The sequence below is a fragment of the Vulpes lagopus genome, chromosome X (genome assembly GCF_018345385.1).
Source record: "Vulpes lagopus strain Blue_001 chromosome X, ASM1834538v1, whole genome shotgun sequence".
Classification (NCBI taxonomy): domain Eukaryota; kingdom Metazoa; phylum Chordata; class Mammalia; order Carnivora; family Canidae; genus Vulpes; species Vulpes lagopus.
This window is the reverse complement of record NC_054848.1, coordinates 95,041,097-95,065,625: the sequence shown is the minus strand read 5'-3', so window position 1 is coordinate 95,065,625 and position 24,529 is coordinate 95,041,097. Positions and strand designations below refer to the sequence as shown.

At 36.4% G+C, this 24,529-nt stretch overlaps 1 protein-coding gene across 11 annotated transcripts in view; it reads left to right on the top strand.

The window, feature by feature from the left end:
• The window catches only part of THOC2 (THO complex 2), a 138,589-nt gene that overhangs the window by 39,360 nt on the left and 74,700 nt on the right, over positions 1 to 24,529 (top strand). For all 11 annotated transcript variants that reach the window (XM_041740690.1, XM_041740689.1, XM_041740688.1 and 8 more), the window contains 6 exons: positions 3,634 to 3,692; positions 9,511 to 9,602; positions 12,028 to 12,079; positions 16,577 to 16,647; positions 17,502 to 17,623; positions 18,193 to 18,326. In XM_041740690.1, the coding sequence (XP_041596624.1) occupies positions 12,043 to 12,079; positions 16,577 to 16,647; positions 17,502 to 17,623; positions 18,193 to 18,326 (364 nt within the window). In that variant the 5' untranslated portion in view covers positions 3,634 to 3,692; positions 9,511 to 9,602; positions 12,028 to 12,042. The remainder of the gene's footprint in view (positions 1 to 3,633; positions 3,693 to 9,510; positions 9,603 to 12,027; positions 12,080 to 16,576; positions 16,648 to 17,501; positions 17,624 to 18,192; positions 18,327 to 24,529) is intronic.

Here is a 24,529-nt window from a genome sequence, read left to right as displayed (position 1 = left end):
TGGTTTCTTAATTTCTCATAAAGGGAATTGGTATGTGTATTGTTGATGAGTTGATGTTTCATTGGGAGGAAGGAAAACCTGGGGTTTCCTGTTCTGCCATCTTGTTGATGCCACTTCCATCAAGTACCTTCTTAAGTGAAACTGGCTTGTTTTATGAATGATCATGAAAAGGTAGTTTGGTAACATCTTACATGGGACTGGCTTTATTCTTTTCTTTGATTTTTTTTTTAAAGATTTATTTGAGAGAGAGTGTGGGCCCTCACATGCAAGTGAAGGGAGGGGCAGAGAGGGAGAATCCCAAGCTGCTGCTTCACCCACCAGGGAGTCCAATGTGGAGCTCCATCTCAGGACCTATGAGATCATGACTTGAGCCAAAATCGAGTCGGATGCTCAACCAACTGAGCTACCCAGGCGTCCCTCTTTCTTTTGATTTCTTGATCATGAAGAATCAATGAAGCAGTTTGGTGCAAATGCCTTGATACATGCTAAGATGCCAGCAGTCTTTTTCCTTCCTTTTCTTTTGAACTGTTAGTTCAGGGGCACCTGAGTGGCTCAGTTGGTTAAGCGTTGGACTCTGGCTCAGATCATGATCTCAGGGTTGTGAGATCCAGCCCTGTGTTGGGCTTTGTGCTGGGCACGGAGCCTGCTTAAGATTCTTTCTCTCCTTCTTCCTCTGCCTCTCTTCCCTCTGAGAAAAAAAAGAAATGAACTGGGATCCCTGGGTGGCGCAGCGGTTTGGCGCCTGCCTTTGGCCCAGGGCGCGATCCTGGAGACCCGGGATCGAATCCCACATCAGGCTCCCGGTGCATGGAGCCTGCTTCTCCCTCTGCCTATGTCTCTGCCTCTCTCTCTCTCTCTGTGACTATCATAAATAAATAAAAATTTAAAAAAAAAGAAATGAACTGTTAGTGTAAATGTTAATACTGCAAAAAAGGGAAATGAAGTCTTAGTATTATTATGAATACTGTTTTGATCTTGCAGAACTCTAGAAAGTGTCTTGGGGTCAGAGTTTCGTGAACCACACTATTGGAACTGCTACTTTACCAAATTATAATGGTTCCTTCTATTCCTTTTTTTAAGTCTTTTAAAAAAAATAGTGAATGGATGTTGAATTTTGTCAAATGTCTTTTATGTATCTGTTGAACTCGTGATTTTTTAAAAGTCAGTTTAATGTGAATTAATTTGAATCAACTTTGTGTGTTTGGGATAAACCCACATCAGTTTTTTTTAAAAAGATTTATTTATTTATTCATGAAAGACACAGAAAGAGAAAGAGGCAGACACAGACAGAGGGAGAAGCAGGCTCCGCACAGGGAGTCTGATGCAGGACTCGATCCCAGATCCCGAGGTCATGCCCTGAGCCGAAGGTAGACACTCAACCGCTGAGCCACCCATACGTCCCAAACCCACATTAGTCCTGATGTATTTCAGTATTTTTCCATTTATCTGTATATTTAATACTGTACATGTTTAAATACAAGACACTATTATTATTATCAGTTAATATTCATTTAGAATTACCCATGTACTTGCTACTTTTTTCTCATTTCCTGCTGCAACTCTTTCTGTAATAATTTTTATCCTACCTAGAAAACGTCCTTAAGTGTTTATTTTAGCGTGTCAATCAGTTATTGTTTGTCTGAGCTCCAGTCCTTATTTTTCCTTTTCTTGCAACTAAATATTTTGGGTATAAAATTAGGTGGGCAAATACTTTGTTTTAGCACTTTGGATGTATCTTTCAGCATTCAGAGTTCTTGTCTAGAAGTCCTTAAGATACTGTCTTTTTTTCCCTTTAGGTGCTTAACTGATTTTGTCTTTGGTTTTCTCTAGCTTTATTATGATGTGCCGAGTCGTGGATTTCACTTCAGTTCTAGAAAACTGAATTCTTGGCTATTATTTCTTTAAATACTGATTTTGCCGTCTTCTCTCATCTTTTTTTTTTTTTTTTAAGAATTTATTTGAGAGATGGGGGAGAGACAGAGTAGCTGAACAGGGAGCCTGATGTAGGGCTGGGTCTCAGGACCCTGGGATGATGACCTGAGCCGAAGGCAGACACACTTAACCAACTGAGCCACCCAGGTTCCCCATCCCTGTTCTCTCATCTCTGGAATTCTAATTAAGGATACCTCTTCTCACTATATTCTGTATATCTGCCCTTCCTTGCAATATTTAAATTAATCTAATGAAGAGGTATTTAAAATACAAGTTTTTTTCCCCAATTTTCTTTTTTTTTTTGTTTCTAAATTTTATTATTGGAAAAAAATCTCAGATGAGAAAGTAGAATACCAGTGAAATTAGCAATCAGCTTCAGTAATTGTCAACTGCTGGCCAGTCTTGTTTCACTTGTTACCCTACCCATTTTCTCATTCTATTGAAGTAAATATCATTTTATCCATGACTATTTCTGTATTATCTTTTAAAGATAAATTTTTATGGAAATCTTTTTTTTTTTCTGGATTCCTGGGTGGCTCAGTGATTTGGCACCTGCCTTTGGCCCAGGGCAAGACCCTGGAGTCATGGGATCAAGTCCCGCATCGGGCTCCCTGCATGGAGCCTGCTTCTCCCTCTCCCTGTGTCTCTGCCTCTCTCTCTGTGTCTCTCATGAATAAATAAATAAAATCTTTTTAAAAAAAGAATCTCTTATAAAAAAATCTTTTTTTTTCTGAAGATTGATTTATTTGAGAGAGAGCAGAAAAGAGCGAGCTGGAATTGGGAGGGGGGGCGCAGAGTAGAGAGAGAGAGGGAGAGAGAAACTCAAGCAGACTCCATGCTGAGTGCAGAGCCGCACATGGGGCTTGATCTCATGACCCTGACATCAGACCTGAGCTGAAACCTAAGAGCTGGATTCTTTATCTGACTGCACCACACAGGTGCCCCTAAAATTTATAAAATCTTTATAAAAATATTCCAGTTGACTCAGAAATAATAATTTTAAAAATACTTATTTGAAATAGGATCCAAACACTGTGATTGACATCTCTCAAGCCTTTTTTAACCGTGAGGATTCCCCAGCATTGTTAATTTTTCCTTGCAATGTGTTTGTTGAAGAGACAGGGTCATTGTAGAGTTTCCACAGTTTGAATTCAGGTTCATGGCTGGCTTTTCTTTCTTTCTTTCCTTCCTTTCTTTTTTCTTTCTTTCTTTCTTTCTTTCTTTCTTTCTTTCTTTCTTTCTTTCTTTCTTCTTTCTTTCTGACAGCTTCATAGGTGGCTGGTGTATTCTTTCATTACGATCAGGACATGCTTAATGTTTGTCTCTTCTTGTGATGTAAGAGCTATTGATAGATACTTAGATCCTTTAATTTATTAGGCATTTTTAAATGGTGATGTTCTTTTGTCATTATTTATTAGTCTCTTCAGTACAGAGACTTTTTTCTTATCAATTATTGGTTCATATGTGAAAGGCAGAATAAGTACTTGATTTTTATTCTTTTAGTTACCAGTTTTCAAAAATAACTAGCTTCCTCCAGTCCTGACAACTAGGGTTTTTAGGTTGGTTTTATTCTCATTATAAACTAATGGATTTAACACATCTGATATGTTTCCAAATATTTTTAGTTGATATAATTTGCTCTATAAGGATTGTCTATATTAGGATTGGAAATGAATGCAGATTATTTCTATTTTATTCTAGTTTGCATTTATGCCGGATCCTCAGTGAAAATAAAAGCCATGATAGTTCAACTTACAGAGGTAAGACTTTTAAAAGTATCATAGCTATTATTTTTGGCTTTGTCAAAATTAATAGATGTTCTGTTTTCTGTTAAATTGTTATGAATGAAAAGCAAAAGGTATGAGATAGTTCACATTATATAAAGCTTTTATATGAGCTCATTACAGTTAGGATTAAAACTATAGTTATAAAAAATAAATAAAACTATAGTTACAGTAAGACTATATCTCTCTCTGTATAGATACTTTATCTGCATAATAGTCATATGTTGCTTGGCTTTTATAATTGTGACATAGTATATTTAGCCAAATACCAGCAGTTGCTATCTGTATTAAAAATTACACAGGCTAGCTATCAGTTGTAAACAGAAGAGAAAAGCTAGCACGAAATAACTATTCTGATCTTGTTTGCACTAGGAAATTTCCAGAAACTGAGGTTGTGTTTTACTAAAGCTGGTTATGTTTAGGTAGTATCTGGGGATCTTATTAAAGGCAGTTGTCATGGAAAACATTAAAAGCAAAGGAGTTGTTTACTGCATATCACAAGTATGGTTTATTAAGTATGATGTAGTTAAACAGGATGTAAATTTTAATTTTAAAGGATTTTACTATTTAACATTTATTTAAAATTAGTCATTTGGATTTAGAAAAAGAGGGGGCAAAAACAAAAGCAAATACGGCTGGTAAATTTAAAGCATTTTCATGTGTAACTTTCACTGAGGGTGGAACTCAACAGTTTTTTCTGGAAAAAACTTATAACCAATAGATCTATTTTAAATAAAAAGTGATTAAATACAATTCATTATAGTTATTATGCTTTTGTGAATAAAAGATTGAAAATGCTTTTCTAAAGATAATTTACTTTGGTTTTATCAAAAATTAAATAGTAATATGAAAGTGTATACTTCTTTTTTTTAATTTTTATTTTTTTAAATTTTTATTTATGATAGTCACAGAGAGAGAGAGAGAGAGAGGCAGAGACACAGGCAGAGGGAGAAGCAGGCTCCATGCACCAGGAGTCCGATGTGGGATTCGATCCTGGGTCTCCAGGATCGCGCCCTGGGCCAAAGGCAGGCGCCAAACCGCTGCGCCACCCAGGGATCCCCGAAAGTGTATACTTCTTAAAGAACATTTGAATTTTTGAGTGGAAAGCATTTTTAAACAAATAAATGAGCCATTTTTTTCTGTCATTTGGGTAAGACCTGTTTTAAGACTTAACATTCCTAGCCTGCACCCCTAGTTGTTTTCCAATTTATCCTTCTTATAAAGTTGCATGATCGATCATAAAAGATTTCTGAGGTTGCTTTAATGCCTTTTCTTTTGTATAAGTCCATTGACTGCCAGAATTGTAAGAAAGTAAAGAAAGACTCTTTTCTAAAAGCATTTGGATACTTTACTTTTTTCCTTCCCTATCTTTATTTTTGTTTTTTAAAAGATTTTATTTGTTTATTCTTGAGAGACAGAGAGAGGCAGAGACATAGGCAGAGGGAGAAGCAGGCCCCATGCAGGGAGCCCAATGTGGGACTCCATGCCGGGACTCCAGGATCACGCCCTGGTCCAAAGGCAGATGCTCAACTGCTGAGCCACCCAGGTGTCCCTCCTTCCCTATCTTTAAAACAAGTGTATAACTTCTCATTTAATTTTGATCTTGTTTGTGATTGAAATCTTATTGGGTAAAATAAGAGAATTTTCAGAAAACTGTAAATAGTGTAACATAGGATGATTACTCGTCAGTTTTAAATGGCACTGTATGCATCATTAATAACTACCAGATTATTGTTAATTTGCATGGCTGTTCTGATTCACATATGAAACCCAAAATAGTTATGAGCATGGCTTCAGTTACTGAATTGCTAGACCTGCCCTTGCCTACTTCCTCAATGCACACATTCTTTGGCTGGTATCTGCCAACAATCAAGCTTTGGTCTCGGCCCCAGTTGGTAGTCCATGCAGGAAACTAATGGAATGTCATTTCTTCAGAATGTCCTTTGTTCTGTCTCAGGGGAATTGAGTTTGGGTAGTGTTCCCTGAATTCTTTCCCTTGCACATACTCTTTTTTTTTTATAAGTTGCCTTTTCCCCAGTAAAATGATACTGTAATGATGGCTGATAAACATGAGTAGTCCTGACATAACCAAGAACTAGTGCCTTTAGTGTTCAGATCCCACAAGGAATGTCTAAGAATCTCTAGAAGTCCCTTTTACTTGTGGCTCTCCTTAAAAATACTGTTTCTGTGGGGTGCCTGGCTGGCTTAGTCAGAAGAACATGTAACTCTTGATCTCCAGGTCATGAGTTGAACCCTTGTTGGGTGTAGAGAATACTAAAAACAAACAAACAAACAAACAAACAAACAAACAAAAAAGCCCTGCTTTTTCTGAGATGTTAGCATTAAGATAAAATCTTTTATTTATTTATTTTTGTGTATAATTATAAAGGTTATTAAGTTTCTCTCCATGTTGTAAATGTAATGTTTTTCAACTTTAGTATAGATTTTACAGGATTTTGTGGGGTTATTCTTGGTAATCTTAGAGTACCACTTCTTGTTTTTGTGGCTGAAAAACAATAGACGTTCCTAACCACTTAAATGGGCATTAAAAACATGTGAATTGGGAACTGCCTTTGCTAATTTGTGGATAACATTGTGATTATTTTCATGTCACTTAGTGTCAGCAAAATGACCTGGGCTTTTTGTTCTCAAGGGGATTACCTTGTCTGATTAATACCAGAATTTCCTCAGTGCCTATGAGCCCATATTCTTCTGGGAATTTAATTTGTTGTTCAGCTGTTTTGTCCTTCTAAGAGTGATTGCTTTTTTAAAAACTTAGTTATCTGGATAACTTTAATTTTATTTACTTACTAATTTTAATAAGAGAGAGCCCGCATGTGACAGAAGGGAAGGGTGGAGAGAGGGGGAGAAGCAGACTCCCTGCTGAGTGTGGAGCCCAATGTAGGGCTCAATTCCATGTACCTGAGATCATGATCTGAGCCAAAATCAAGAGTTGAATGCTTAACCGACTGATCCATCCAGGTGGCTCAGATTTAAAAAAAAAAAAATTAAAAAATAATTTATTTGAGAGAGTGAGTGGGAGTGTGAGAAAGCACAAGCAAGGGGGGTGGCAGAGGGAGAGGGAGAAGCAGCCTCCTCACTGAGCAGGGAGACTGATGTGGGGTTCATTCCCAGGACCCTGGGATCATGACCTGAGCTGAAAGCAGACACTTAGCTGAACCACCCAGGTACCCCTTTAGTTTTTTTAAAGATTTTATTTTTAAGTTATCTCTACATCTAACGTGGGCTTGAACCCACAACACTGAGGTCAAGAGTTGCATGCTCCACTGACTGAGGCAGCCAGATGTCCCTGGGTAACTTCAAAACTGAGTAGTATTTGTTGTAAAAGCATTTTATTAATGGAAATTCAAAGCATGAAATTGACCTCATATTTCTACCATACTAACAAATAGAATTTTTTCCTTTGCATCTTAGCTTTTATATAGTTTATTATGAGTGTAATGAAGGCATATTTATTAAAAAGGTATAGAATATGTTTAATAATGAATTCATAAGGAATTTGGATACTCTGACTATATTTCTTTAGAAAATACTTTAATGGACAAATTTCATTGCAAAATAATAGCAAATTAATAAAATTGTCAATAAGGATTTTTTATTTTTTTATTTTTATTTTTTTTAAAGATTTTATTTATTTATTCATAGAGACACACACACACACAGAGGCAGAGACACAGGCAGAGGGAGAAGCAGGCTCCATGCTAAGAGCCTCGATCCAGGGTCTCCAGGATCACGCCCTGGGCTGCAGGCGGCGCTAAACCGCTGCACCACTGGGGCTGCCCTCAATAAGGATTTTTAAAGGGGTATTGATATAAGTTTTGATTTCTATGCTGTTCCCTTTTTGTGACAAGTAGTCAAACTAAAGGAGATTTTTTTTTAAAGGTTTTATGAGAGACACAGAAACACAGGCAAAGGGAGAAGCAGGCTCCATGCAGGAAGCCCGGTGTGAGACTTGATCCCAGGACTCTGGGGATCACGCCCTGAGCCAAAGGCAGACGCCCAACCTTGAGCCACCTGGGCGGTCCCAGGAGAAGATTTTTAAGATTTATTTATTTATTCATGAGAGAGGGGGAGAGAGAGAGAGAGAGAGAGAGAGGCAGAGAGGCAGAGACACAGAGACACAGGCAGAGACACAGGCGGAGGGAGAAGCAGGCTTCTCTCAGGGAGCCGGATGTGGGACTCTATCCCAGAACCAGGATCACGCCCTGAACCAAAGGCAGACGCTCAACCACTGAGCCACCCAGGCGTGCCTTGTGAGAAGATTTTTAAATATTTGATGTTTTACTTGCTATTTTGCCCTGAAAGATTTTTGATTCCCTTCAGAAGGATATTATAAATTGACTATTTTACAGCTGCTTTTAGAGCTACAGCTGTTTTTCTATGTTTAAAATTGTATTTTATTGTATTTTTAAAAAGATTTTATTTGAGAGAGAAAGAGAGAATGAGTAGGGAGAGAGGCAGAGGGAAAAGCAGGCTCCCTGCTGAGCAGAGAGACCCATGTGGGGTTCAATCCCAGAACTCTGGGATCATGACCTGAGTTGAAGGCAGTCACTTAACTGAGCCATCCATGTGCCCCCTTTCTTTATTACTGAAGTATAGTTGACATGTAATAAATTAGTTCAACAACTCTGTGATCCTGTATTATGCTATGCTTACCACAAGTGTAGCTACCATCTGTCACCATACAGTTGTTTTTCTACCTTTTTTTTTTTTTTAAAGATTTTGTTTATTCATGAGAGAGAGAGAGAGAGAGAGAGAGAGAGAGAGAGAGGGAGGGAGGGAAGGAGGGGCACAGAGACAAAGAGACACGGGCAGAGGGAGAAGCAGGCTCCATGCAGGGAGCCCGATGTGGGACTTGATCCCGGGACTCCAGGATCACGCCCTAGGCCAAAGGCAGGCGCCAAACCGCTGAGCCACTCAGGGATCCCTGTTTTTCTACTTTTAATGAGAAGAAGGAGGTAAAGTTTTCAGTGTATACGACTAAAGAAAAATATGGCTAGAAGGAGGTATTCATGTGACCATTAACTCCCTCTCACCCAAATTCCTTCTCCAGCAAAGGAAGTGATAGTAATAGCAAATGAGACCATTTGTGGTTGACAGTTCTCATAGAACTGCAATTTTGTGTATGTATGTATGTATGTATGTATGTAATTATTTTAGTTTGAGTTCTGATAGAGGAGAAAAGATCTAGATTTGGGGAGAAATTTCTCTGAGAGTAGGATATGGATAAAACTTGATTTTATATAGACTAGTATTCTTTACCTGTTGTCAGTGTAGCCCTGAGATTGAATTGACTGTATTCTGAATTTATTTAGAAAAGTCTGTGAAATTTGCTGGTGAGAGAAATGGTTAAATTAGTTTATATCCACCTGCTAGAATTCTCTGCAGTCATTGAAAATAATTTTGGGGACTTTGGTAGTGTGAGAAAATACTTTAAAAAGTGTTTGTGGGGGAATCAGAATACCAAATCATGTGTACTGTGAATGAAAATACGTAAAATATGTGGATACATAGAGATTGGAAGGAAATGTTTAAACAGTAGTTATGTTATAGTAGTGGAGTCAAGGTTAACTATTTTCTACTTTTAGTATTGCATTTTTGTGAAAATAAAAGGGAAAAATCTGCTAGGGAAAAGCATTAGAAGTATATTTTTCTTACCATTTTAGATACTTACAATTCTGAAAAGTAGGAAATATAGAGGTCTTCCCTCAGAAGGTCTACCTTTCATGTTTAAGAAATTGTGTTCTTATATTCTTTCTTTTATGTTCAACAGATTTCCAACAGGCTCTTTATGAGTTATCATACCATGTCATTAAAGGAAATCTAAAGCATGAACAGGCATCTAATGTTCTTAATGACATTAGTGTAAGTATATTTATACACACGTTTTTTAATTTAATAATTGTTACGTATTTCTTTTTAACCTTTGATACAAAGATCCCTAAAGTATATAACTTGCATTTCATTTTGTTGAAAGTTATAGTAGTGAATGTTTTAAGGCAATATTGGTAATTCTTTGTTGCTAGACAGAAATAAAGATATTTTATCTTTATGGCCAGATTTTTATCTGTTTGTAAGGCAGAAAACATTAGATAAGCTGAGAGGGAGAAAAAAAAGCCTGCCTTGTAATGAAATCAAGATATACTTAATTAAAAATGCAACTATAAAATAATATGGCTAGAATATTTTTCTCTTATTGTAGCATATCAAAACATTTGCTTTTGTTTGCACTTATGTTCAGAAATTAAATATATTTTAAAACTTTAGGATTATTTTATATTGAGATTGCATAGTTCTAACTAATGTTCACCTGCTATCAATTTTCAGGTGTTTGTTGTGTTAGGAAATATTAATAATTAGATATTTTCCTGACCTTTATACGATTATTCTGTTTCATTCTTATTTATTAGAGAATTTAGGATAGATTCAGACCAGATACTTTTCATGGGTTTTTGGTATTTGAATTGTAAGATGAGCTCTTAAATTTTTTTTTTAAAGATTTTATTTATTTATTCATGAGAGACATCGAGAGAGGCAGAGACACAGGCAGAGGGAGAAGCAGGCTCCACGCAGGGAGCCGGATGTGGGACTCGATCCCAGGACCAGGATCACGCCCTGAACCAAAGGCAGACGCTCAACCAGAGCCCCTCAGGCATTCCTGAACTCTTAAATTGTAAGGGTGTTGATTGTAAACCAGTAGTTAAGTTTCTTAAGTAGTTAAGTGGTGTATTATTCAATTATTATTAGGCTGGATTTTAACCCTGTATAAATGAAATTATCTATTCAGTTGAGAACAGCTTTCAAAATGAGTATTACTAAGGTAAGGGACCTGGAGCTTCTTGACACCAGGATGAATTTCCGCTGTGTTGCTTTAACTTTTGTAACCTTTTTCCATTAGGATAGGTAATCTTAGTATGCTTTTTGTGCTTTTGTGAAGATAGTTGTAAGAAACTTCTATGTTCAGCTGTTGTGATTCCCCCCCCCCCTACATATTGATTGAAATGTATTTAAGTAGTAGAGGTTCAATATGAGTTTCTCTTTGTCCTTAAACTGTCTCTATCTGACTTTAGCAGTATTAATTCATGTTGGAGTAGGCTATTTTTTCAACAACTAATATTCGATGTTGAAAACTCTGGTCTTCCTCTTTTCTTTCTGGTCTTCAGGTAGCTTGAGTACTTGTATTCAAGTAGACATAGCAAAAGTCCATAGCCTCTAAGAAACTTTTGAGAATGAAATCTGGTGTGCAGTTAAGGTTCTTTCATTCTGTGAATTGGCTATTGGTATAGTCTGTTTATGGATTTGATTCTAATACTTTTCCCATTTTTTGAAAATGAAAAGTCCAAATGGACTTAATATGTATTTTGTTTTTACTTGGCTTCCCCTTTCCTTTGAGTCCTTATACATACTTTTGCAGCTGGATTGTCTTTGTCATGGCTTTCTCATAGTCCCATATCTCACTATCTTATATCTTAGTCATAGAAATATATCTTGTATGTCTCTTACAGCTGCTAGTTTTTTCGTTAGGATTATATTTCTTTCTTTTACTCTGAAAATAGTCTAGTTTAAGGGTTGCTATAGTGCCAGCAAACTAATTGCAGTGATAGAACTATGATCTTTACTAATGGAAAATGGCTCTAAAATTGGGCATGGGAGTGGGAAGTCAGGAGACAAATCTAGAATACATGTTGAAGTTTTCATCCAGAAATGAAGGGAGAATTTTGCATTAGTTTTTCCAAAGGCTACAAATATTAGTGCATAAAGAAAATAAAGATATATTTTTGGTAATTATTTTCATTTTCAGAGAATCTTGAGTAATGGAACAACAGTTTGTAATTTTATTTGTCTTTTTTAGATGTCTGTTCTGACACCACTAGGACTTTTGCATAGGTCAGTGTTGATGCAGGCATAAGCACAACATTTAAAGTTGTAGATGAAAAAATGTGCCATTTTAAACAGTCTTGCTTTGGGTAGGTGTAAGGTTCTCAAATTCCAGTGGTTTCTAACATGAGGGAAAAGTCTCCCTCATTTGTGCTCTTTAATATTTCAGGAGGTACTTGGTTAGGTTTTTTATCAAGTTGTTTCATGGTAGACATTTAAACACTTTTTTCCAGCTGTTGTCTCTTTCCGTTTTCTCTGTATTATGAAACTTGCATTTTATTATTTGTCACCATAAGGGTATTGGGGTTTTGTTAGGTTTTAAGTTTTACTGCAGAGTGTTAATTCTGAAAGCATACTTGATGGTGTGCTATTCTTGTATTTACTGTGTAAATAATTATATTTTTATAATTAGGAATTTCGTGAGGATATGCCCTCCATTCTTGCTGATGTATTCTGCATATTAGGTAGGTATCAAGCCTTTATTTTACCTGTAAAAATGCTGTTTGGTAAATTAATGTACTGTGTTAAATAAAATGTTTTCTTTCAAACCATTTGTAGGAACTAGACTATATTTTTTTACTTTATAGTGTTTAAGTCAAATATGAGTATAATTACTGTTTATAAACTAGCTTTAGATATAGTTTATAATTTAGTTTGAATTTATAGAATGTATTTTTATCTAAAATTCGACTAAATTAAATCATTTCAAGTAAAAAAAGCCAAGTTTTTTTAAGTTCAGTTAGTCTGAGTTACTCAGATTTTAGTACTGCATAATTAATCTTAATGCAGGTTATCAGTGAATGTCAGAATCTCAAACTTAAGGGCACTTGAGATATTTACTTTGTTGTTATACTCTTTTGATTCTTTTTTTTAAAAGATTTTATTTATTTATTTATAAGAGACACAGGCAGAAGGAGAAGCAGGCTCCCTGCAGGGAGCCCAAGTGGGACTCGATCCTGGATCTCCAGGATCATGCCCTGGGCAGAAGGCGGCGCTAAACCACCGCTGAGCCACTTGGGCTGCCCACTCTTTTGATTCTTAATTTTAGAAAGAGCAGGAAGAGCCAAAGTAATCAAAAGTACTTTTGTTTTGAGGATGAGAAACCAGCTTTGGAAATAGCAACTTCTCTATTTGTCCAGAATAAATAAGAATTTATGCAAGATTTAAAAGGAATATTTCTTTGAATTATAACAAAAGGTAGTATCCCTCCATGGGAAGCATGGATTTAAAAAGATAATATATATTATAAATTTATTTCTCTTAATTTTAGATTTGAATTAAAATAACTTTGAACACAGTTTTCCCCATCAGTGTTATGCTTTCTATAACTTTGCTCTAATAGAAACCTTTACCAGACATTATAATATTCACTTTAAAATAAGACATCCTCTGAGAGTTTGTCAAACTGAAGTGAATTAATTTAGCTCATTAATCTTAATTCCTAGAATAGATAGGTTACTTAAATGTGTTACCGAGAATCTGGGAATTTGATCTTAGCAAATCTGAATGCCTGGTGCTTGATCTTGATCTTTCAGGATGTCTAAAATTTCATAATAGCAGTAATGTCAGGAACAGGTCAAAATGTATGTGGACTGTGAGTGATAAATGAAAAGAGCACATCACTGATGGGGTGACCATATGTCCCATTCTTGTTTTGTTTTCCCTGGCATAATTAATAGTGCCTTATTTCAACCTTAAAACTGTCCTGGTTTGGATCATAAAGTATAAGTTCATTCTGTCTATTGAATTGATTTATGCCAGCAACAATAAACCTTTTAAGCTTAATTTTTTAAAGCAGGCTTTAAAGTTATTACATAACGTGACATATAAGTATAGCTTGAAACAAGTTTAAAAAATTAAAAAAATTATTTATTATATATTTGTAGGATTAAAAGTGATTTGTAGGTTAAGTTTTGTGGAAGATGTTGTCCTTGATAGTGTTAGTATAATTTATTTATTTATTTATTTATTTATTTATTTATTTATTTTTTTTGTGTGTGTTAGTATAATTTATATCTTTTTTTGGGTAATCATCAACTATCAGCTTAATAGTACGTCTTAATAATTTTTTTATTCATTTATTCTATTAGGATATATTGCCCCTTTGTATTTAGTAATATGAAGTATTACTACAAGTCACTGCTTTTTTACTACTAATATGAATTTATGAGGATGTTTGGTTGCTCTTGGGAAATTTCTTTCAGCCTATTCAGTCAATTTTTACAAGCAAGATTTGAGTGGCAAACTTGGAAAGAGAATTTCCGTCACCTGTCCCCTCGCTCACCCACCCCTACTGTTAGCAGAAGAAAAAATGATCCAAGGATGACCCCAGGCCAAACTAGGGGAGTAGGAGTGAGAATGGGAGCTACCTGTAAAAATAATGGCAATAATAATGTAGATGCTATTTTTGGAGCACTTTCTATGTTCTAAGCATTATGTTATGCATTTAGTTTCATTTTAATCCTTATAGCAACTTCTGTAAGGTAGATGTATAGATCAGAAAATTGAAGCTCAGAGAAGGGATTTTTCAAGGCACATAGCCAGTAAAGCAGAGTTTGAACCTGGGTCTTTTTTGTTCCAGAGCTCGTAATTTTTTTTTTTTTTACTATATCATGTTGTCTTTCTAATATTTTAAGAGTTCTAAGAGAAATCAGTGTTGTACTTCCCTGGTTAAGATAACAGTTTTCTTTAAAAGACTGATTATGTAAGGATGAGAGTTTCTGAAAGCTATATTGACCTGGAGAGGGAAGTCTGGTATAACTTGATGCACTGATAGGATCTCTGAGCTGGAGTGGGTGGTTTGATGACACTGGAACCTACAGTTGGAAATGACTGAGGGCTTTTAGTAGCATAGGGGAAATTAGTTTTTAAGAATATTTTATTTATTTATTTGACACACACACACACACACACACAGAACACAAGCAGGAGGAGCAGGAGTGGGAGAGGGAGAAACAGACTCCCCACTGAGCAGAGAGCGCAGTCCAATGCAGGGCTTGATCCCAGGACCCTGGGATCATGACCTGAGCTGGCAGAGGCTTAACAGACGGAGCCATCCAGAGCCCCTCATAGGGGAAATTAAAGAGAATTTACTAGGTACTGATTCAGGATTGATGAGTCAGGGATAATGAATTTATTAGTAATAGTTCATGAGTTAGGACAAAAAGAAGGAAGGAACAGGGAAAGCATAACTGTGATTATAAGAGTCCTGTATTGGTTGTTGAGATAGCTCAACAAAGAAATTTACTGAGGTTCTATTAAGCATTTCCTAACATGGTCAGAACCCAGAGAGTAGTATCTTGATCAGGTCAGATGGCTAAAAGGAGAGCAGACTTGGCTTGAAGAGGATGAACCTGCTACCCAGGTGCTCTGATCTTAGGGACTTTGGGGGTAGATCTCAGGGACTTTTGGGCCTGGGTAGATAGATATTGGTTAAAAGGATAGGCCCAGTTTAGTCCTGAGCCCTCAAGATCAGTGTCCTTGAAGTTCTAGGCCGAGGAGGGAAAAGAAGACCAGAAAATAGACAACTAGGAATCCCTGGAAGGGATTGATGAGATACACATGGATTAAAATTCTTACTGAGAGAATGAGATTGTATTGCAGTTTACATTGTATAAATTGTACCCTATAATTCTCTTAATATGTTTGAGCTGACCATGTGTTTAGCTCCAGTGGCCAGGATATTGGGAAATGGCACTAAGACTGGAAAGGGGAGAAGGGCCAGGAAAATGTGAACACGTTTGATGATAAATTCCTTTCTCTTGATTCTCAGTGATGGCAATAGAAAGTAAACTGAAGTCAATCAGTGCTATGACATCTGGGGAAAACTGTAGAACCCTTAGAAGACAATTTTATTACATCACCAAAATTGGTGTCTCTTGTAAATTATGAGTTGAGCTTAATATAATAGTATGTAATCATTAAAGCAATAATCCTGAGATCAACTTTGTAATCCTGTCAATCCTGGTTGAATTTTTTTGATGCTTGGCATTAAGAGCTAATTATTTTATGTCCTCCATAATCATAAAATTTGTTTGACAGATTTTCTGAATAATCTACTGAAACTCAGGGAGGTCTCAGTTTCTTTTCTCTTTTTTTAAGAGGGGTCTCTTCCCTGGGCCCCATGCTTTATTTTTTTTAAAGATTTTATTTATTTATTCATGAGAGACAGAGAGAGAGAGAGAGAGGCAGAGACACAGGCAGAGGGAGATGCAGGATCCATGCAGGGAGCCCGACATGGGACTCGATCCTGGCTCTCCAGGATCATGCCCCGGGCTGAAGGCGGTGCTAAACCGCTGAGCCACCAGGGCTGCCCCTCAGTTTTTTTAATATTTCAATAGGAAGAAAATAAAAATCATGAATAAATTTTTGTTTGCTGACTCGAATGGTAATTCAAAATAGGATGTTAAAAATATTCTTTTAATACTGTCTTTTCATAGAGTTGATGCCAGATAGCTTGGTTAGAACATGGTACATGGTACCAAGGTGGCCAAGGTCAGAGGTTTAATCTTCATAGGTAATAAGATCTTTAGTGTTAGGAGGTCTTTTTTGTCACCTAGTTCAGCTTTCCACCTAAGGAAGAAATCTCTTCTTCAGCATCTCTAACGTGTTGTCATTTAAACTTTGCTTGAATATTTCCATTTTTACAAACATTATTGTTTCAAAGTTTTGTTGCTTCCAGTACCATAGCATATAGCTCCTGTGTAATCAACATATCATTTTATGGATATGCTATAGGTCACAGGGTCAATCTCCAGTATCAGGAAAAATTAATCCTAAACATTCGTATGCATATGAAGGACAGCTCGTGCTTACTATAGTTGCAAATTTTTTTCCAAATTCAGAATGAGACATTTTAAAATTAGGTAGCTTTAAAGAAAATAAGTATCTTAGCGCTTACTTAGTGCTGAAGACAGTCTAGAAAAATCAAACTTTTGTCTTTTTTTCTTCCATCATTATAGATATTGAGACGAATTGTTTAGAAGAAAAAAGCAAGAGAGACTATTTTACACAATTGGTATTAGCATGTTTGGTAAGTTATAAAAAATACTTTCCCTTTCTAGATTTTTACATTTAACAGTTGTAATCACAGCTAATCATGTTAATGGAGGACGATATTGACATTCAGTTGGCTATTCATTATAAGGTGAGATTTGGATTTTGAAATGGAATGCTTTGTAAAATTAGACATGATAATTACTTTTATGAAATATGCAGGCCTCATATCACATAAACTATCTGTATATATCAAAATTTGGTGATATTCCTGACCTAGTAAGTTCCTAAATAAGGAAAAGGTAAGAATCTATTAAATCAGTAGAAGTGATGTGGACAGCTTTTAAACTGAAGAGTTTTTCATAAACTCTTTATTAGGCAAGGAGAACAAGAATGGAGGTAGTTTAAAAATAATAAATTCTAGAACTTGTCATAATCATTGTCTAGTAAACTATTTTATGTTCATACATTTAGAACCAAGGAGAAATGCTATTACTCAGACCTGGAAGATGTCCTTGTCTTTGGTCTACTAGAATTTGACTTAAACAGTAGAAACTAATGAAGGCTGAAGTGCTGTGTTAATCTTAAAGAAAAAATCAATTTTAATCAGAATTTCATCTGTAGTTCTTGTCATTTGTATGCTGTGTACAGCATGCATATAATTTTTTAGTGAGTTTTATTTAAAGAGCTGTATGTCACACTTTTCAGTATTTGAAGAGTCATCATTTTTGTTAAATTGAAGTTCCAAGCTTTTTTAAAAAAATAAATTGAAAGTTGTTGATATATATTTAAATGTGATTTTAATATTCTTATTTGGGAAAAGTTATTTTGAATGTACTTAAATTGTGGATATGCTAATGAATAAATGGCCTTTAATATTTTTTAATACAGTATTTAGTTTCAGACACAGTTCTAAAGGAACGCCTGGATCCAGAAACCTTGGAATCATTAGGGCTTATCAAACAATCACAGCAGTTTAATCAAAAGTCCGTTAAAATCAAGACAAAACTCTTGTAAGTACATATATCTTTGTGTTGCAGATCAAATATCTGAGTATGTTTTCTTAGTTCTCATTTTGAATACTAGAAGTTTTTAAAGGCAGTTTGAAGTTTTCTTTTTTGTTGCTGCTGTTGGAATGTCTTATGATTTTTCCTTTGAAAGAAGCCTAGGATTATTGAGTCAGCAGTGAACTTTACCTGTGTGAAACCAATGTTAATTTTTTTCTATATTAGAAGTTAAAATAATATTCAGTGCTTTTATTATTACTAATAAAATAGTTTACAAGTATGGTTATACCCTAGGGTACATTCTTAGTCAACAGTGGAAATAGTGGTATGTTATTGTTCCTTTGGATTAGTAGTATTCTTTGTGTTACTGGTTTTCCCTGTGTAATTAACATTGAGATGTTCCTTATGAATCATTGTTATGTTCTATTTTAAAAAATAGACAAGTAAACTTTCAACAACTATTCTTATAATTGTTCTAATAGTAGATATGAAAATTCAGTGAGAATACAGTACTTGTATGTAAGCTTGTTAATTGAATTAATTTTATTCCCTTTATGATGTTTATCTAATTTCAGTTATAAGCAGCAAAAATTCAATTTGTTAAGAGAAGAGAATGAAGGTTATGCCAAGCTGATCGCTGAATTGGGGCAAGATTTATCTGGAAATATTACTAGTGATTTAATCTTAGAAAATATCAAATCTTTAATAGGTAAGACATATCTATGTGATAGTAAGTTTTTCTAAACTGTTGGAGAATAACCATAAAGACAAAAAGCACATTTCACCCAATAGGTTTCTTTTTTTAATTAAGAAATGATGGGACGCCTGGGTGGCTCAGTGGTTGAGCATCTGCCTTTGGCTGAAGGCATGATTCAGGGTCTTGGGATCGAGTCCTGCATCAGGCCCCTCGAAGGGTGCTTGCTTCTCCCTCTGCCTCTCTCTCTCTTTCATGAATAATTAAATGAAATCTTAAAAAAAGAAATGTCTAGCTTGTACTTTTAAGATTTTATCAGTACTAATAAAATTTGGGATGATATTTATGAGAAATCTTTTTTTGTCACTGTTACCTGTGTGTATTAGTTTCTTTTCTCTCTAGTATTTCTACCTTTAATTTTTAAGTATTTCTCAGTAATTTTATAGAGGGCGGAAAATAAAAACATGTGAAACTTTAATAAAATCTTCATTGAACTCTCGAAACATGGTGATGTTTAGTTCTTTTGAGCTTGACTTTAAAAATACCTTTACAAGAGACTTTGATACATATCTTGTTTTATCATTACAACAGCTTATTTATTTATGCATATTTTTTATTGGGGTTCGATTTGCCACCATAGAGCATAACACCCAGTGCTCATCCTGTCAAGTGCCCCCCTCAGTGCCCGTCACCCAGTCACCCCATCCCCCTGCCCACCTCCCCCTCCACCACCCCTTGTTCGTTTCCCAGAGTTAGGAGTCTCTCATGGTTCTGTCACCCTCACTGATATTTCCCGTTCATTTTCTCTCCTTTCCCCTTTATTCCCTTTCACTATTTTTTATATTCCCCAAATGAATGAGACCATATAATGTTTGTACTCCAATTGACTTACTTCACTCAGCATAATACCCTCCAGTTCCATCCATGTTGAAGCAAATGGTGGGTATATGTCCTTTCTAATGCCTGAGTAATATTCCATTGTATACATAGACCACATCTTCTTTATCCAGTCATCTTTCGATGGACACCGAGGCTCCTTCCACAGTTTGGCTGTTGTGGACATTGCTGCTATAAACATTGGGGTGCAGGTGTCCTGCTGTTTCACTGCATCTGTATTTGTATCTTTGGGGTAAATCCTCAGTAGTGCAATTGCTGGGTCATAGGGTAGCTTTATTTTTAACTCTTTGAGGAACCTCCACACAGTTTTGCAGAGTGGCTGCACTAGTTCACATTCCCACCGACAGTGCAAAAGGGTTCCCCTTTCTCCACTCCTCTCCAACATTTGTACAACAGCCTATTTAACAGCCTATTTAAAATAAGTGTGGCAGATATTGTAAAAGATAGGGAAGTGTTACTTTCCCTACCTTTTAAATAGAATTTCTTTAGCATTAATCTTTTTTATTTGCATTGAGCATTTGGAGGAAATAGTTGGCTTCTGTAGAAAGGAGGAATGAATGGTAGAAAACTATGGTAGTCCTGATTTTTCAGAATGGAAAGAGATTTTGCTATTACTTGTTAGGTGTGCTATCTTAGGGAAGATTTCACAACACCTAGAGGTCTTAGATTTTGAGACCTGTTGGAGAAGTCATGTTCCCTGCATTACTGGTTATATTTTAGGGGATGCTTATGCTCGACTTCTCAATTTTTTTTCTCTGCTTTTGAAATTTATGTATGAGTAAGAGAGAGGAAGTGTCCCAATCCTCATTCCCTTCCTCCATTCCTATGTATAGAAACCCAGATAAAACTAGATTTACTACAGTTACCTTTGTTTTTACCTTAGGCTTTCGGTGATCAGCAGGTGTAGCAGATAAAGAACTTTTACTTTAAATTTATCTTTTTAAAAAAGTTTTTATTTAAATTCCTATTAACGCAGTGCAGTATTAGTTTCAGGTGTATAATATAGTGATTCACCACTTCCATACAAAACCCAGTGTTCATCACAGGTGTTCTCTTCAATCCCCATCACCTGTTTCACCCATCCCTCTCCCACCTTTGAAGTGAGTGTAGTTCTGGCAGCTGATTTATTCTCTTTGCTACTTCCTCCTGTTATCAATTTACCACTAAGACTAGTGGGCTGTGGGCTGCAGGGCTCTTATCTGTGTGGCATGACCTATTTTTAAAAAGCCTCCAAAGGATTTCCTTTCTATTTTTTTCAGGGTAGGCTCTACATTTTTCCTACAGCATTTTGATCTAGCTTGAGATGCTTGCTTTGTAGTATTGCTTTCCTATAGCTTTGTCATTCCTTACATCCTTCCATGTACTCTTTTAAGATGATATTTCTCAGATAAAAAAAATTTTTTTAAAGAGATTTATTTATTTGAGAGAGAGAATGAACACACAAGTGGGGGAAGCGGGAGAGGCAGATTCCCTGCTGAGCAGGGAGCCCAATGCAGGGTTCCATCCCAGGACTCTAGGATCATGACCTGAGCTGAGGGCAGATGCTTAACCAATTGAGCCACCCAGGTGCCCCTCACATTAAAAATTCTTATGCTGTGTAAGCTCCTCAATTATTCTTGTGTTTCTGTTTTATCTATTTGTTGATAATTCTTGTCCTTGTTTCTTCTAAGTTTTGTCTTTGTGGGTTTATACCTTTTTAGTTCTTTGTTATTTTAGGACATTTCAAAGAGGGATTTTCTTGAAGGTATGCTTTTACCTAACTGGGAAAATATACACTACTTTCTTACCTTGAACTTGGCTCTCATATAGAACAGGTTATGTTACTGTCTCTGAAGAACGGTGTGGTAGTCACAACTGCAGTCTCACAATATACCAAGTGGACCTCCAAGCAGACTAGGCCAGAAGCACTCACATGTTACCTCCTCAGTATAGTCTTCCCTGACCATCCCCCTCAACACTCCCTTTCATTCACTGTATTTTCTTCTGAACACTTATCACCATATAATATGAAATGCATTTTATTTTCTTACCCCCCCGCCCGAACATCAGCTTTATGAAAACAGTGGTTTTTGTTTTGTTCAGTACTTCAGAACCTGGTATGAAGGTACCAAGTAAATATTTGTTGAAAAATGAATGAGTATTTCTCTCTTTCTTGTAGAGTTTACAGTAATTCTTAGCCTCTTTTCCTTGACATGGAGGGTTTTTTTTAATTTTTAAAGATTTTATTTATTTGAGAAAGAGATCATGAACAGGGGGGAAGGACAGAGGGAGGAGCAGGCTCTCCGCTGAACAGGGAGCCCAGTGTGGGACCCAATCCCAGGACAGGATCATGACCTAAGCCAAAGGCAAATGCTTAACCAACTGAGCCACCCAAGTGCCCCAATGTGGAAGATTTTAGTAAGCTCATCTCCCTGACTCAGTGTTGGTTTCTCTCTGGCTAGCTGAGTCTATCCTCTCCCCTATTGTCTGAGGAAAGAGTTTTTCATCAACATGGAGATTGAGGTTAAGACTCCCAATTCCAATGAGTACTTTTTCAGTGTTAAAATTTATTGGATGCAGATTCTACACAGGCCTTGTCTCATCTGGCCAGAGCAGTTCACTGACCTAGCATCTTATTTTCAAGACATCTTTAAACAAGCTTCCCCTTGTTTATTCCCATCATTTTCTCTGTAGAGCAATCTAGACGTAATACCTCATACAAAGCTATCTTGGGTCTGATCTCCTTCACTAGCCATTGGCAGAACTGATACCTAATTTGGGAGGTATGCATTTAAATGCACTTATGTTTCAGGGCACTTGGCCTGATCAGGAGAAATCCTTATCATCCTTAATTAAAAGCTAATAAATTGCTCCCTAAAAGATTCTGACACATCAAAATGTTTGTATCCTAAATGTAATAAAAATGTTTATATCCTGTCAGATAGGACTGTTTACTGCATGAGTAAGCAAAGAAGAATCATGAATCTGGTGGTTGTGATCTCAAGTCTGACGCTAATTTTAAAAAACTTATTAAACGAGAATGGATAGTTATTAGTAGGGTCTTTAGCTACCAAGTCCTAGACCCCACACAAATGAACCCTGCATCAGGATGGCAAAATGCATCTTTTAGAAATTCAAAGAAAGATACCAGAGATGGACATCTTTGATTGTTGAACTAAACTATAAGCATTATTCTTCTGAATGCCCTTAAAAAAGAGTAATAGGTATTCCTTTTCTTTCTTTTAAATTAGGACTCAGGAAACTTTTTCTATAAGGGATGAGGTAGTAAATATTTGTTTGCTTTGTGGGCCATGTGGTGTCTGTTGCAACTATTCAACTTTGCCTTTGTAGTTTTAAAGCAACCATAGATAATATGTAAATAAATGTGTTCTAGTACAACTTTTATAGAAACTGAATGGACTTGACCCATAGGCCACACAATGCTGATTTCTGCTCTAAATAAAAAGTTCTGGCTAAAAATTAGTCCTGGACTAACTTGAATGTAGTTTTAGGGAGTGGAAATAGTTTTTCCTAGTTTTGGGTTTAGTGGTCCAGGATCTTTTTTGGCCTAGGCTCTAACCCTTTCCTTCTCACTCAGAACCCAAGCCCTCTTCACCAAACCTCAGGACCTTAATTTGTTGCCTGGTTTCCAAGATTGTAGATTTGGCTGTGGGTGGGGAAAGATAGGGTGAGAATCTCTGCACATTTAATCTCACAAGTTCTCTTAGCTGCTTGGCAGGTGACCAGAGAGAGATTAAATAAGAGATTAAAATAAGACCCCAAGTCGAATGATTCTTGTGTATATTATGGGACATTTAACCCCTTTGACTAAGTTATCTTGAGTGCACTTTGTATTTTTTTTTTGGACCATTCTGGATGTAAGAGCTTTTTAGCCTAGAAGCATCTTATCTGTTTGAGCTTTCTGCTGTCCCTTGAAAAGGGAAGCCCAGTTGACTGCCTCCTTTGTGTTTTTGCTTTATTGAAGTTTCTTTACTGTATACTAGTTATAAAGTTTTTTTCTGCTATGAAAAAGATGACTGCTGGGCTACCTGGGTGGCTCAGTCAGTTAAGCATCTGCCTTTGGCTCGGGTCATGATCTCAGGGTCCTGGGATAGAGCCCTCCCTGATCAGATGGGAGCTTGCTTCTCCCTCTCCCTCTGCCTCTACCCCTGGCCCGCCCCCTCCTCGTACTCTCTCCTTCATTCTGTCTCAAATAAATAATAAAAAACTTTAAAAAAGGAAAAAGACAGCTATTGGAGTTCTCAAGCATAGATTTTTTTTTTCCTTAAAATTGTACTTTGTTAGGTGCATTTCTCTGCATCTTGGTTCTCTGGTTCTTTCCTTGAGATGTACAGTTTTTTGCAAATATTATTTCTTAGAAATTAGGTTTTTATTAGCCTGTTTTAGTCCGTTTGGACTGCTATAACAAAGTTACCACAGATTGGGTGGTTTATAAACAATAGAAATGTATCTCTCAGAGTTCTGGAAGCTGGAAGTCCAAAATCAGGATTTTTAGTGAAGGCCTCCTTTAGGTTGCAGACTTCTGAGTTCTTGCTGTATCCTCACATGGTGGAAGGGGCAGGGAAGCTCTATTTTTTTAAGGGCATTAATCTCATTCATGAGAGCTCTGCTCTAGTGAATAACCTAATCACCCCTCAAAGCCCCCACCTCCTAAATACCATCACATAGGGGATTAGAATTTCCACATACGAATTTTTGGGGGCAGCCTGGGTGGCTCAGCGGTTAAGCATCTGCCTTCAGCCCAGGGCATGATTCTGGAGACTCCAGATCGAGTCCCACATCCGGCTCCCTGCATGGAGCCTGTTGCTTCTCCCTCTGCCTGTGTCTCTGCCTCTCTCTCTTTCTCTCTCTCATAAATAAATAAAATCTTTTTTTTTAAAGGAATTTTTGGTGGGAGGGTCCAAGCACTCAAACTACAGCATAGCCTGTTTCTAAAGTAATTCTAGATGCCAGATCATGTCCTTTTATTCAAGACGTGGTTTTTCTCTGTCTCATAAGGTCCTTTCTGTGTGGAACGTGATAATTGAAGCTATTCTGTTTTCTCATCTCAAGTGTACAGGCTGGACATTTCTCCCAGTCATGTTTACAATATTACCTTGGGATTTCTTTCCTGTTAGGTATCTCAATTTGGCATATTCCTCACACAGCCATTGTAAGTTTAACCTATAATTTTTTTTTTGCCTCTAGTTGCAATCACTTTCTCTAATAATGACTATTGCCATCTTGTCTGTCTTTGGGAAAATTTCAGTTACTTTTCAGTGCATTTCTAAAAAGATACATTCAAAAGGTGTAAACTCTGTTTTTAGACATTTTATTAATCT